Source organism: Cynoglossus semilaevis, chromosome 15, assembly GCF_000523025.1.
Source record: "Cynoglossus semilaevis isolate Cse_v1.0 chromosome 15, Cse_v1.0, whole genome shotgun sequence".
Taxonomy (NCBI): domain Eukaryota; kingdom Metazoa; phylum Chordata; class Actinopteri; order Pleuronectiformes; family Cynoglossidae; genus Cynoglossus; species Cynoglossus semilaevis.
The window spans coordinates 18,380,153-18,395,249 of NC_024321.1; the positions used below are offsets into that span (position 1 = coordinate 18,380,153).

The 15,097-nt window shown below is 40.2% G+C and overlaps 2 protein-coding genes and 1 long non-coding RNA gene across 3 annotated transcripts in view; 1 reads left to right on the forward strand and 2 right to left on the reverse strand.

The window, feature by feature from the left end:
* The window catches only part of lpar4 (lysophosphatidic acid receptor 4), a 5,608-nt gene extending 1,087 nt beyond the window's left edge, over nucleotides 1–4,521 (reverse strand). The window contains exons 1-2 of the mRNA XM_008327537.3: nucleotides 4,180–4,521; nucleotides 44–812 (exon numbers count right to left, since the gene is read on the reverse strand). Coding sequence (XP_008325759.1) covers nucleotides 44–619 — 576 coding nt within the window. The 5' untranslated portion in view covers nucleotides 620–812; nucleotides 4,180–4,521. The remainder of the gene's footprint in view (nucleotides 1–43; nucleotides 813–4,179) is intronic.
* The window catches only part of LOC112488232 (uncharacterized), a 26,171-nt gene extending 11,074 nt beyond the window's left edge, over nucleotides 1–15,097 (forward strand). Inside the window, exons 2-3 of the long non-coding RNA XR_003052079.1 lie at nucleotides 6,810–6,949; nucleotides 15,028–15,097. This is a non-coding gene — a long non-coding RNA (uncharacterized LOC112488232). The remainder of the gene's footprint in view (nucleotides 1–6,809; nucleotides 6,950–15,027) is intronic.
* On the reverse strand, nucleotides 8,569–12,582 carry LOC112488231 (uncharacterized). Its single transcript, XM_025063401.1, has 2 exons — nucleotides 11,868–12,582; nucleotides 8,569–10,782 (listed from the first exon to the last, which is right to left on the reverse strand). Exons 1-2 carry the CDS (start codon nucleotides 11,900–11,902, stop codon nucleotides 10,035–10,037), a joined length of 783 nt encoding a protein of 260 aa, XP_024919169.1. The 5' UTR covers nucleotides 11,903–12,582; the 3' UTR covers nucleotides 8,569–10,034.

Here is a 15,097-nt window from a genome sequence, read left to right on the forward strand (position 1 = left end):
AGTACTCTCATGATGTAGTTTGAATGTACTGGTGTTCACTCACCTCGATAAAAATGGTTATTTTGGAGAGGTAGTTCCTCCAGGTACTTTTGGAGAAGCCCTCGAAACAAGTGGTTGCTGTGTTTGTGCTGTTGATGGTGGAAAAGAAAGTCACTGATATTCCTCCTCCTACAATGGTCAGCCAAACGGCAGCACACACCAGCGCAGCATTCCTACGAGTGCGTATGGAGCGTGAGCGAAAGGGGTACACGATAGCTAAAAAACGGTCCACGCTGATGCACGTTAGGAAGAGCATGCTGCCGTAGATGTTGGTGATGAAGGCTGTCCCTGATACTTTACATAGTCCGTCTCCAAACGGCCAGTGGCGGTTAACATTGTAGAAGACCTTGAACGGCAGCGTGAAAACAAAGACCAGGTCGGATAAGGCTAAGTTAGTCATGAACATGGTGGTCTCGTTGCGCATCTTCATGCGAAAACAGAATACAAAGAGTGCCGCACAGTTGGTGATCAGCCCAAGGACAAAGACCACACTGTAGACTACGGAGTACAAGTTGTACTTAAAGGAGTCGTCAATCCCGCAATCCTCCATTCCAGTCTCGTTAATTGCCAGACTAGCCATGGCGACAGCCAAACGGGGTTGAAAGCTCCACGGAACGAGGGAAGCCTCGAGGAAAGTGTTCAATCGCGGCGGATATCTGAAGCTTCCGTGTGTCAGCAGGGAGTCCACCGGTCAGGCCTTTCTTGTGTCATTGTGGACATGTGTGTTGACAGAGACCAGTCAGGATGCACAACTTCAGCGCTGCTCAATCCTCCTGTGGAGAGAAAAGGAAAAAGGACGTTGTCACTTCCTCACAATAAAAGACCACGGAGCAAACGACTCCAAACCCTCATGTTTGGACTCCAACCCTTCAATGACAAGTTTGTTTATGGAAGGGCCGACGGAAGAACAGATTGGAATACCAAATATAGAGAAGAAATGAATGATATATTTCATAAAAACCATATCCAGTTGCTGACTTATAAACCTGTCAAGATAAAAACTGTTACAGAGAACCATGGCTGAAGACTCTGACAGGGATTTTTGTCTTTTGATTAAAGGAAGTCTTTGTCTGTGGCAAGTCTTTGCAGCAACATATTTGTTCTGTAGAAACATTTATGTACGTGTTCTTGTCTTATCTGTCGGCGTTAACCCTTTGATCTCGTCAGCTGATCTCAGTTACTGCGGTAGTTTCACATGCAGCACGCCGGCTGTCAGCAGGACCGTGTGAAGCGCTGCCAAAGACATTAATGCATCAGTGACAGGGAGATCAAATATACTTGAGGCCTAATTCACTACTAATGTTAGAAAACAAAACCACAACATTAGACTAATCTCCACACAGCAGGTTTTTTCTTTCTGGAAAAGTCAAACTCATCGCTGCCTGCGCTGACAGATCGTTTTCTCGTTCACCTGATGCTTTGATGCCATGTGAAGGTTAAAAGCCTGTCGTGCTCTTAGATTTTTATCTTTTTAATCAAATACAAATTTAGCACAATGTGAAAAGTAATACACGTAACAAAATAAAAGCCACAATTGCTTAGTTTTTATCATTTTTACAAAGTGTAGTTTATGGTGATATTTTATTACCTCTTGATATGTGTGGCTGTAAATGTGTGGAAGTAAAAAAAAAATCTCTTTTATCATCCCGTCTGTCTTACTGCTTTCTGGGGAACTCCACCAATGTTACACTTTAATTACACTTTCTAAGTCACAAGGAGATCTTGCCTACATGTGAAGACCATATGATGTTGTCTGTGATCCAAAATACTACAAAGACAAACTCAAGAGATGCCATCATAGTTGTCTGAATACGCAGTTTTCTACTGTTAATCGATAATAAACCTGTCAGAGGAGATTTACTGAAAAGATTGACAAGAATCTAGGTGATACTAGTTTTTGGGGTTTTTTTTGTTTTGGTTTTTTTTTTTCAGGAGACAAGCATGCGTATTTTCATTCACTACTCACAGATACCAAGTGCTTTACTGATACCTGCTGTAACTGACACCGAAACAGTGGATTGTAGTAAAAAAAACAGCTAAGAAACAGCACAAGTTTACGACTATGAGTATTTGAAGTATTGGCCTGATACCGGTAGTGATTAAATTATTTTTCCTAAAATAATCCTTGATTTATCTTTCTAATAATTAGACAGTAAATACTACGTTATCTCTATGGCTGTACTGTAGTTTACCTTGTGTTACAGAGGGATGAGGACGCAATTTGGCTTTTCTCTCTCTCTCTCTCTCTCTTTCTCACACACACACACACAGGGCAGGCACAAAGGCTGCTGTGAGTGTGAGCAGTCCATCAGCTCTGTCCAGTGCCAGCTGCAGTGTGACATCTTTACTGCTTTTTCACACGCCTACCCAAAAAGCTTTAACCGGACCTTCACAATGCCCCCACTGTACCCGACTGCCCCAAACACACACACTTGGAAACGGGTACACACACACACAAGCAGGCAAATACTAGCATTTGCCAACTCCAACTCAACTCCGGTTTTTATTAAACTCTCTCAGTAACTTTACTTGTGCCGACGATGCTTTAAACAAAGGTGTTTGTTGGATCGCGACATCGTGAACATGATTTGCTGCGATCGATTACATTGTTATACGAAGTATTTAATTACAGATTTAAAATTATGTTATTCTGAAAGTGCTGCTATATACAAAGCAAAATTAAATTTGAGCTAGGTTTGTTGTTGTTGTTTTTTTTTCCTAGCTTCACAGATAACTTTGAGCAGTTAGGCTAACCCAGAGCTAATTCTTAGCAACTGTTTAACTATTTACCATTTTTACCAATTGATTTAGGGTTGGCTTAGTTAAAAAAAAAATACTAGCATTTACCAACTCTCTCTATTTCTTTTTCACAAAAACATACAAATACATGTTCTGTGTTCTGCGGCTCCAGGTCTAGACGTCCTGTCGATGTCGGTTCTCTTTTCAGCCTTTCAGAACCCATGAACTATAGGAAACTGCCGACTCGTGCACAGACATATTCAAACAAGTGGTGGATTACTATAGGTTCTTCTGAAAAGTTCCACCCTGTGAAATGTATGTTCACTTCACGTCCAGGTTGTGGACAGCTGCACAGTCTTAGCGTTTACCCCTGCAGCCCACCGTGGCAGCAGCGACAGGACCAGGACCCCTTAGACCTGCTGATCTGAGCAGATCAAGTTCAGGCTCAAGTCACATCCAGCTGTTCCCTTCTTTCATATGTTCGAGGAAAAGAGGGCAGAGGGAGGGTGGGAAGTGGGTGGCGGTGTGGGGGCTGGGGTGACATTATGATATTGCTTCTTTTTTTTATTGACATCAGTTACTCCTAACAGTCACCAAAATAGTTTTTTCTCATGTATTGGAGTTTAAACAGGAACCATCACTGTTTACAAGGAAGTGATTACGATCATAACAGAGTCATCAGGAAGTGCTGAAGATAATAATGCGGTTTTACTTAATTGGTCTAAATGTATTTACTACAAACAATATGTCTTTGCTCATTTCGTGCCACAGTTACAGGCAGAATAATTAGATACTCTTCAGCAGCAGATGATTATGGAAATTAAATAAAAGAGATACACGTAGATCTTTTTTTTTATTGACATCAGTTACTCCTAACAGTCACCAAAATAGTTTTTTCTCATGTATTGGAGTTTAAACAGGAACCATCACTGTTTACAAGGAAGTGATTACGATCATAACAGAGTCATCAGGAAGTGCTGAAGATAATAATGCGGTTTTACTTAATTGGTCTAAATGTATTTACTACAAACAATATGTCTTTGCTCATTTCGTGCCACAGTTACAGGCAGAATAATTAGATACTCTTCAGCAGCAGATGATTATGGAAATTAAATAAAAGAGATACACGTAGATCTTTTGGAGTAGAACTTTATGTTTTTCTTTCATTCCTGAGAGTAAAGCAGTGTGACGTTCAACTAAACAGACCCAGGATTTCCCAGCAAGGGGGTAAAAATTGGGAGAAGATGTAAATCTTTAGTTTGTGTGATTTTTAATGATTTACTGATTGGCTGATTACGCCGTTACAGTAATTACGCAGTAATCTGTGACGTCAGGTGTACATTGTGTAATTGACATTTTAAAAATACGTAATATTAAATTGACTCGTGGAATGAAACTCACCTGCAGCTGAGTGGATGTTGACAGTCCACCTCCTGGTCACTGATGTTTCTGCAGCAGCAGCGGTGTTGGTGTTGTTGTTGTTGTTGTTGTTGTTGTTGTTGTTGTTGGTGGTGGTGTCTGTCACAAGTGGAAGAAAGAAACACTTTTTTTAATCCAAGTGTCTTCTGCCGTTTACTCCCGAAAGTAAAGTAGAAAAACAACCGTCCAGCAGTTTTGTTTTGTTTTGTTTTTTATAAGCGACAGCTAATCCCGTGTGGACTCCGTCTGCATCACATCCACTTGCGCCTGTTGCTCTCCTCGAGTGTTCGTGTTTAAGTGCGGAGAGCTGCACAGGAAACGGGGACAATAGCCCCACGGCTGGGCTGCGGGGGCGAGGGAGTGGTGGAGGAGGAGGGGGAGGAGGTGGATGGAAGTTTGTGGAGGAAGGATAGGGGGGGACGCAGTGGTGTCAGTAGCCGGTCAGCTCACACTTAATTCAGTACAATTAAAAAAATAAACGAATTTTCCTACCAACAAATAAATCCGTATCGACGATGCTTTAAACAAAGGTGTTTGTTGGATCGCGACTCAAAATGATTCACTGCGATCCGTTACGTAGTTATCCGAAGTATTTAATAACGAATTCAAGATTGTGTCTTTTATTTTGAAAGTACTGCTAAATGAGGAAATAACGGAATGACATTTGGTTCGCAAACGCTTAAATATGTTCGGATGCTTTTCTTCTTCTTCTTATACTTCTTATACTTTAATCTTTCTTCTTATACTTTCTTTCAACATTTAATAAATGTCATTAAACATTTACATTTAATTTTAGCTAGGTTTGTTGTCTTTCCCCCCCAAGCTTTCATCCACAACAGATAACGTTGAGCAGTTTAGCTAAATGAATGCTAACGCAAAGCTACTTCGTAGCAAATATTTAGCAGAATTAATCGTTTTTTTTCCCTATTTGGTTACGTTTAGGGTTGGCTTAGTTAAAAAAATAAATAAAGATAAATGGCTAGCATTGGTATCTTTGTTGTTTTTGTGCTGTGTTCACCACTTTCAGAGTTAAAACAAATGTTTAAGATTAGCATCCTTGAGTCAGTTTATCCAAGTATAACTATAAAACCAAGTATAACTATAAACGGAACAGTGACAAAAAATTGTCTAATAATAAAATTATAATTAAAACATATCTAAAATAGCCTTGTGTACAGTTAAAAGGAAAAAAACAACTATTGTGAAACTGGTACGTGTCCAACAAGAGACTGGCTTCTGACCCAGTAGCCGGACTCTAACAAGGGCTTAAAATAAGACCAGCAGTGCAAAAGAAAGGCTCATATAAAAATAAACTGTAATTATAGTTCATCGAGGGGGTAACAACTTCAGTGTATCTGCCACAGGTGTGGTGGCCAAGTTAAAAAAAAAAAAAAAAAAAAAAAAAAAGTTTAATTTCACTTGATAGCATTGTTGTTGTGACCTGACCTTCGTCTTTAAGGCGATGCCCAAAAGAGCTAAATTTAGCAAGGTGACAGGGCGGTGCTGGACAGGTCTCCATTGTGTTCAGGCTGGCATTGAGCTGTGTGTGTGTTTGTCAGTGTGTGTGTGTGTGTGTGTGTGAAGAACAGTGACAGTGGAACTTGAAAGAAGGGAAGTGTTCTCTGGGGGTAGTGTCTGGCAGGCTAACCATTCCACAATAGCAGCGGGGAGGACAGGACATCCTGCTTACTGCATAAGCTCAACCCAGACACACACACACACACACACACAGATGTCTTCAGCCTCACAATTGTTAGTGTTGACCTGGAGTATAAATAATAGTCACGCTCTGTGATAAAAGCATGTTTCCCTAATGGCATTTCACAACACCATTTAAGTGCTTTTCTTTATGTGTTCTTAAAGCTGATGTTTTTCTAAGAAGTTCCCAAAAATACCAAAAATACACATATGTCGTTGTGTTAATGTAAATTTTAGTTTTTATTATTTTTCTTTCTTTCTTCACTTTTTTCTTAAGCTAACGCTGTCATGGCTCAGGAACAGAGACATGACATTTGTTGTTGCCTAAGGTGAAAGTTGTTTTTTTTGTTGTTGTTGCTCATCTAAATTTGAACTCACAACCTTTTGTTGACAAATTCTCCTCACCCTGTACACACAAAGGTTGTCCCTGACACCAGTGTTAGTGTAATGAAACTCATATTTAAACACTAAATACTCACTAAATTCTGATTGAAACAAAAGAAAAGAAATATAGAAATTCTAATATTGGAATTGAAATGTGTTACCTTTAACTACCTATAACTCTCAGAGCCCCCTAGTGTCAGTGAGGACCTGCAGAAATGTCCTGACTGAGTGTCCTCATCTCGAATCTGACTCCAACTAGTTCACAACACACACACACACACACCAACTTATTCAGTGAGTTTGGTAACTAAGCTGCACAGCCCTGACCGAGTCTTTGTGAGACCCACAAACCAGAACAAAGACCCCATTACTGCCCCCTCATTCCTCCCTTTGCCTTTCATTCCCTCTCCTCTCCTTTCCTTTCCTCTCCTCTCTCCCTCCTCTCCTCCTCGGCCTGAACGTAAAGATGAGTGTATTTCCTCTGCGTTCTCCTCTACGTCTACCCATCCTCTCTCTCTCTTTGGCTCCAGGAGGGTTCAGGAGTTGCCCCGCCGTGCCACACATACCTCTGCCCTGACAACAGGTCTGGACAAAAGCAGAAAGCCACGACAACACAGGACGCTTCAGCTTTACAGACTTTATAATTGGAGATACAACAGTCAACCAGCCGGTAAACAGAATTGTTTTTTTTTTTTTTTGGTCTGACTGCTGAGGGGCTGGTCAGCTCAGGTCTTGCCAGTTTTGCAGCTGAACTCCGAGCTGGTTTTTGTAATATATGTGACGGTTTTGTTGACTCTGAAGTTGTTCACACAAACCTCATCAACATCAACAAAACACCATCGTCCAGTCAAACGTAGTGGCGTTGTTTCAACAGGCGCTTGTTTAGATTGACCCGTCATGTGGTTCGATGAGAAGAAGAATCATCTGTCAGGTGACAAAGCAGAGATGATTTGGTAAAAATGTTTTGTCTGAGAAAAGACAGGAAAAAAGACATGAATCATAAAAAGCTGGTTTCTTTTGTTATACAGAACTAGTGACAAAGCAGAGATGATTTGGTAAAAGCCCATGTTGAGAAACTCTTGGATTTTATTTTATTTCAGGATAAAAAAAGAGAGAGATCATGGAATGTTTTTATTTTTATTCCAAGTCACTCGGTTCTAAGGAACAATTTCCCATTCCAGTCACCAAGAACTTTATTTTGGAAGTTTAGTGAGCAGAAAGTGGGTTCTAAGGAACAATTTTCAGGTTCCCATTCCAGTCACCAAGAACTTTATTTTGGAAGTTTAGTGAAGTGTTTTGGGAAATTATTTCATAACTACTTGTTATGAGAATAAGATCAATTTACTTTTGTAGCACTCTATCGAGCTGAACAGGTGCCTCTGCGGCTCATCGCTGCTGCTGTCAGTGATGAGGCCACAGAGGGAACTGCAGAAGATCGGCAGCCTCAGATCATGAAGTGACTGTTTACACAGTGGTACTTATAGGTGCAGCATGAGCAGCCATGAGCGAGCGCCGACCCTGGACCGTGGTGACGGTCGGTCTTTGGATCCAGACAATAATGAGCTCATACACTTTGCATCAGAGCGCACAGTGTGAAAGGTCGTGTTAATGGTTTTAAATTGGTTCATTTCCAAACATGGTCCTCATGGAGGACTTGTTGGCACAGCTCTGGGGAAGGATTCCACAAACTTCACTTCTAATCTGGCCTTCTGCTGTGGAACAGAGAAAAGAACCAGTGGATTAGACTGGAGCAATTATTTTGTTTCCTTTTAAAGTGTTTTTGGTTCTGGGTTGGAACAGTGTGACAGCTGCCACAGGGGAACAAATAGAGATCAGTTTCCGTTTCAATACCGATACCTGATAATATTATTAGTGAATAAATCCTACGCCTCAGGAAGAGACTGAAGACACCAGACTTGACGTAAACATTACTTTTTTATATAACTTTCTTTAATTGAATCTAACAAATTAACAATTATTATAGAAATTCACAGATTTGCTAATATCTGTTACTGTGTTTTATAGACGCTCAGCTCCGCCCTCTGCTGGAAGATAATGTAACACCTTTTCCTCAATTAGAAAAAAAAAGCATCAAATAAACCGTGTAGAGAGCAATTAATTTTAAATGTATATTTTCAAATCTTCCAACGTTTGTTTAGTTATTTACTTTGCTTATAGCAAAGTAAATAAGTTAACAAAATTTAACAAAATAATTAATGAGTCTACAAACGATTTTCTATCCAATCATCCTAAGGTGTTTTTTTTAAAATACTCGTGCTTTTATTTATCTTTAAATGCCCAGCTTTTAAAACGCATTTTCATGGCAACTATTTTAACTATACATTATATTTAGTTCTGATTGTGGTGACCATGTCTGTTTTCAATACGTGGTGTGGACACTGGGTGGGGCTGTTTCCTACCAGAACTTTTCACTTTTCGGTGCAATATTAATTCAACTGTGAGCAACAAATAGAATAGAATAAAACAGAATAAAATAGAGCGCAGTTCAGAACATAATTTTTTGTGGTCCAAGGAAAAAATACCAACAATAAAATATAGAATGGTAAAAATGACTCAAAGGTAAAAGAAATTTAAACATTGAGATGGAAGTGCAGACAAAAGCAAAAGAAATGTCTTCGTAAACAGAACTGTCTTCGTAAACAGAACTGTCTTCGTAAACAGAACTGTCTCTGACACCGAGGGACAGACACTGTCAAAACAAACGGTGTGTGTGTGTGGGTGTGTGTGATGATATTGTTGCTCTGCCGTGTCTGAGGTTTTTTGTTTTTCAACAGGATGTTAACTGTTAGCTGCGTGCGTCTCTCATAATTTCCCTCTGCTCGATTTTTTTGTATTCGATGTCGTGGATGTAGTCAGTTAAAAAGAGATGCAACCCAATTATTGTGTGGCGTTTGCCACCCTGCACTCCACCACAGACCCACCCTCCACCCAGACCCTAAAAATGGCTTGGTGGTGGAAAATGAAAACAGACATTTCGGTACAACAGTGACCATAATCCCACACATTTTTGTTTTGTCTTTTTTATTCATTTTTGTCAGTGACTGTAGTAACGTTTTTTCCCCCCCCCTCAATACGTAAATATTTCTCAGTATTAACAGTACTCTGCGTCATGGTAGTTACCAAAGATGGTATCTGCACAAGAGATTTCTGTAAAACATGGTCTGAAATAAACATGAGGAGCCCATGTGACCTAATGGTCCACGTGTGGTAGTGTGGTAGCTTCCTGTAACCCACATACACGTATGTGTAGGAGGCCTGTGTGAAACCTGCAGACACGTAATTTGGGTCTTAGTTTCTGCTTATTCTGCATCCGCCAAATTTGGTAAATGTCAATTTTAAATAATCTGTTTCACGCATCTACTGAACATGACATTTACATTAAGGTCAAATGTATAATTTTAATAATCCCACAGTAGCTATGGATTAATCACAATTCATTGTCTGAAATCAACATTCCAAAAAAAAAAATTTTTTTTGTATATTGCTGGAACAGAAAACAACAGCAGGTAGATGTATGTGTTTCACACTTTTTTATTTGTGACAAAATAGTATAAAAAGTACTAATCTAATTAATTACATAAATTACTTAACATGGTTAACTCAGTAGGCAACAGTTTATCTTAGTTTCCACAGAAAAAGCACAGGCACTTGCGGCCAAATAACTCGATTTCTGTTGAACATTTGTTTATTATAAATAATAAATAAAGAGCGAATGAAAACCAGTTTAAAAGGCTTTAATGAAAGGAACTCCTTCTACGTGGTGGTTTACTGAAAAACAGTGCATAATGCAACCAGAGGTTCATCAACCACAAAAGCTTCCTCAGACATGGGGAGAAGGTGGACAACAAGAACGAAGGGGGCACCAGTCCCACAAAGGACAGTTTGGAGTCCTGGAGTTGTGACCAGTAGTTGTCAGGATTTGTCTTCCGTAGAGTCTGCAGATGCAGTGACAACGTGAACTCCAGCAGCACAAACATCCAGACCAGGGCGCAGCTGAGGTGGGCCCAGTGAGAGGTCCTGAAGCGCACGGTCTGCTGAGGCCACCGTGACACCAGCGTGGCCTCCAGGCCCAGCAGGCCCAGCAGGAGCAGAGAGGCCAGGTGGTGAGCGTCCAACAGCTGCAGGCAGAGGTCGCTCACGGTTTCTCCACGGCCCGGCTTCTCTGTCCACCAGGACAGTTTGACACTGAGCCACAGCGTCCACTGTAGTAAGATCAGACAGTCAGACGATGCCAACTGCACCAGGAACACAGTGGACGGCTTGGTGGAGATGTGAGGAGAGCGCAGCAACAACAGGGCCCTCAGGCTGAACCCACAGCCTACCAGAAGGGGGAGACTTGATCTATTGGGGAACAGCAGCACCATCGTCACCTTCAACAGTATGAATCTGCGCAGCCATTCCCTGGACAGTGACTTTGCTTCAACCGTGACCGAGCCACGCCAGAACCAGGAGCTGATCTCCCTGAATGACTGTTGGTATGATCTGCAGGGAGTGAAGAAGAAACATGGGAGTTAGAGAAGTCGGGAGAGCAGCACCCACACCCTGGACTCCACCCAGTCAGAGCCGTAAACACATCATTCTTTTTATAGCTTTCGACTTTTACAACTTTCTTTCTCAGTTATTTCAATGAGAAGAAGCCCAGACAAGCAAAGAAACCATCAAATAAAATACTTCAGGTACTATGGAAAGAACCAGCTCAGAACCATCCCGTCCTTTTCTCTAGTTCGTACATTTTCAGCCCCTGATCTTTGGGGCTGTCCTGCTCTTCTGGAAGAAAACATGAGAGACAGAGTACCACCAGTCTGTCTGACGTCTCCCCCAAGGGTCTCCCCCCAGAGGCACCCCAAGAACATATCCATGATAGCCCCTCAACTTTGACTGCTTGTATTTTGTTCTTTTGTTCACAACCTAAAGCTCATTACCATACCAGTAAAAACCAACCAAGTAATTGGGCTATTATTTATTTATTGTATATCATTTTTCTTTGCTCGTCAAAGCATGAAAGGCTGAACAATTAAATACTCTTCAGCTAGGTGGCAGCAGATGGCTATGAAAACTAAACAAAAAAAAAAGATAATCAGAGCTGTTGAAGATTTTTGTGAGTGTCTTTTTTTCAGTTCCTGCCAGTTTATCAGCGATGTCTTCAACTAAACAGGCCGGGGATTTTAGTCAATTATGAGGTCATTTAGACTAGAAGATTATTTCATTACATGATATATATGTATATATATATATGTGCTGTGGCTCAAAGATTGGTCAACACTGAAATGGTGTTAAGTAGCTGGACATAAGTACTGGAAGTTTCTAGTCCTTTCCTTGGCTTTGACTTTGGTGATTATATTTCATTTCCATATCTTTTTTATCACGTTACTCTACTGTAATGTTTTGTAAACCAATACATTGAGAAAATAACTTGAAACTTGAACCAACTACAACTATTTTTTTTCTCCTCTGTGTAAGTTACAAACTACATAACAATCCAAACGTAAAAAAAAATCATCAGTCATAAAACAAAAACGTTGGCAGAACAAATTCTTTTGTGTCAATGTGTGACACAATGGACTCACCTGTTTTTCTGCCATAATCTGAGAGTCAAAGTCATGGTCGGGTCATGGCCTTGGGTTTTACTCCATTATCTAAGCGTCTCTTCCGACGCGGCTGCCCTGGGACTGAAGTTGAAAGTGGGTGAGGACTTTTCCTCACTCCCTCGTCCCTGTTAGAGTTTGCTTTGTCTCGACTGGCTCAGTCTTCCAATGTCATCATGCCTTCCTTGGAGATGATACACACTGCCTCTGAGTCAGACAGAATCGGTGCCCGAGGCCTTTCTCTGACATCTGTTTAAACACAAGTGTTTTTTTTTTCCTTGGGAACAAAAGCTCCAAAAAAGGAGCTGTGAGCGGAGGAGTTAATGCCACGCTGCCAACACGGCTCACAAGCACTTAAACCCACAACCGTGAGCTCGCCAGTTCAGGACACGCAATGAGCCGAGTTGTTTGTTACGCTGACTAACATTGAGTCACCGATCGCTCATGTAGCGACACGGCGGCGTCTACCGTAGCACCAGCAGGAAGTATTAAATTAAAGAAAAACTACACCTTGTGTTGATTTAAATGCATGATTTATGTCTCTGTTCAGCTGACGCACAAATCGACAGTTCTTGTTTGCTGGTGTGTCTACAGCGGTGGTAGATGATTACTGTAATAAATCTTGTTGACGACTGACTTATCATTTACTGTAGACAGGGGGGCGGGGTCGAACATAATCACTCAACAGGTCGGAAACATGATAATAATAATAATAATAATAATAATAATAACAGTGAAGTCCATTATTTACCCCATGGGAGGCACCATTAGGAATGGGTGGTTCCTTTGGGAATCGAACCCAAGGTCGATGGTCTTTGCCTGTAAGGCAGCCATGCTAACCATTACACATTGCAACAACTTTTCCCTCATTAGGTATATTTACAGTAGTCAAAAAGTCCTCATCTGACCGGTTCTTCAGTCAGAAATGTACATTTGTTTCATTTGAAACAATATTTAGTGTTTTTTAAATATAGGAGGAAAAGTTGGCCTCAGATATATTTTCAATATTTTTAAATATAAATTATATATTATTATAAATCTTTTCCTGGTTTGATTTCGGTTGGAGATTACAAGGACTATTTTGACAATTGACAAACGCAAATCAACCTTCCACTACACCTCAGTTGCGGTGTGTGACCTCACCTTCAACATACAGCCAATAGTAAACCTTTATGTGCTGCAGAGGAAACGCCAGTTCTCGTATGTTTTGAAACAAAAGTCCTTCCACCTCGGTCTTCAGGGAGTTTACAGTGGATTTACTCAGAATCTATTAATGCCTTTTCTCCCTGTAACAATTACGGGAGCTCTGCGCTCTTTTAATCGTTCTTTTATGTGCACTAAGTGCACTCATCAGCTAATTGTTTGGACATGTGTCTGTGGCCTTCGAGCTCAGCACCGCACTCTGAGTGCACTAATTGAGTTACAGAGGAATTACCCTGCCCTCCCGCCACACTGGGGTTTTAACTGTGAAAACCAGTTTCCCAATTTCCCCGGGAGTATCTGCACTCCATTTACCAAAGATGATCCGCCCAAATTAGCGACATGCGAAGGAAATGATGTGAACTCGTACCTCAGGAGAGATTTTGTTGGTTCATTCATGTAGATTATATGCACTTTTATTAACTCACATCATCTGATCTCAGGTTACACTCCTGCTCCTGTTCAACTGACCTTTCATGTGTTCTTCATACAGCCCGGGGGGGTGAGGACGGGGGGAGATGAGGCTAGCAGTATTCATTTACTTGATTTTTTTTTTTTAACGTGTAACGAGAACAAACCTCTTGTGGTTGAACAACTGTTTCTGCAGAAATGCAGGCCCATGTCATGGTAATTGTCGAAGTCTTCGGTTGTTGCCTGTAAATCTTTGGGTCCACTCACCATTGAATTGAAACCTTTTTTTTTCTAAGACGGACGTTGTGATGAACTAAAGGTGTATTAAACCCCTATTGAAGCTCAGCTTTAATTGGTTTCTATGGTTAATTATAGGTGGATGTTTTTAATGTGGACACTGGGCAGTGATTGGATAATTGACCCAGACAGCTTTAGTATGAGTTAAAAAAACAACAACCAGTGCGCAGTGGATTAGTGGTCAGTGCTCTTGCTTAACAGCAAAGAGGTCAATGGCGGAAACTGGTGGATTTTCCGTGTTGAGATTGCAGGGATCCAGGTTCCATTCTCAGTTCAAAAACATCAGGCTGTAGTTGAATTGTCCACGCTAAATAGAACAGAATAGAAAAAAAAAACCCAAGACCTTTATTGTCATCTTATCAGCATTAAATTACTCAACATTATGTCTTCATCAGGAGCATCTCCGTTATTGGAGAAGACAATATTCTACTAATAATATGTCGGTAGAAGCCAGTATTGCAGTATGTATGGATAAAAAGATCCATGGAGACATAAAAATTATTATTTTTAAATATATATTTATATATATGTATGTATATATATATATATATATGTGTATATATATATATATATAGATATATATATAGATATATATATAGATATATATAGATATATATATATCCAAAGGGCAGTTTTAGGAAAGCAATGAAATGGCAATTAATCTCATTACATTAAAAGAAAAACCCATTTCACTCGAGCAGTAATATTTGCACGGCACAAACACCCTCCCTCCACCCCCACCCCCTGGGGTCACATACGTTTTTTATGGAGGTAAAATGAGTGTATCATGTTGAATTGAATCTTTAATCTTTAAAGATTGCATGTTGCAAATTATTGCAAAATTAAAAAACAAAAAAATGGTTAAATATGTTGATAACTTTTGCAAAAACAGATTATACATAAAACTTCACTTGTTTCTGAAAAAATATAATTCTAAAAAAAAGAAGTAACAGTCAAATTATTGCAAAATTAAAAAACAAAAAAATGGTTAAATATGTTGATAACTTTTGCAAAAACAGATTATACATAAAACCTCACTTGTTTCTGAAAAGTAACAGCATTTTACAGATAATAAAATGTGGTAAAAGTAGTAAAGTAAAGTACAGTGACTTCTGTGCCTCTCAGTCTGAGAGAGAATCTGAGAGTTGTGTGACCTCACGTTGACTGATGTGTGACGCTGATCTGCACTTGTCAAGTCCCTCCTTCACTTCACTTCACTTCAATGCTTCCACAGAGCTGAGTCTGACACCTGCTGCACCGTCCTCCCACTGCTGCCGCAGCATCACTCAGATAAAACGGAGGCA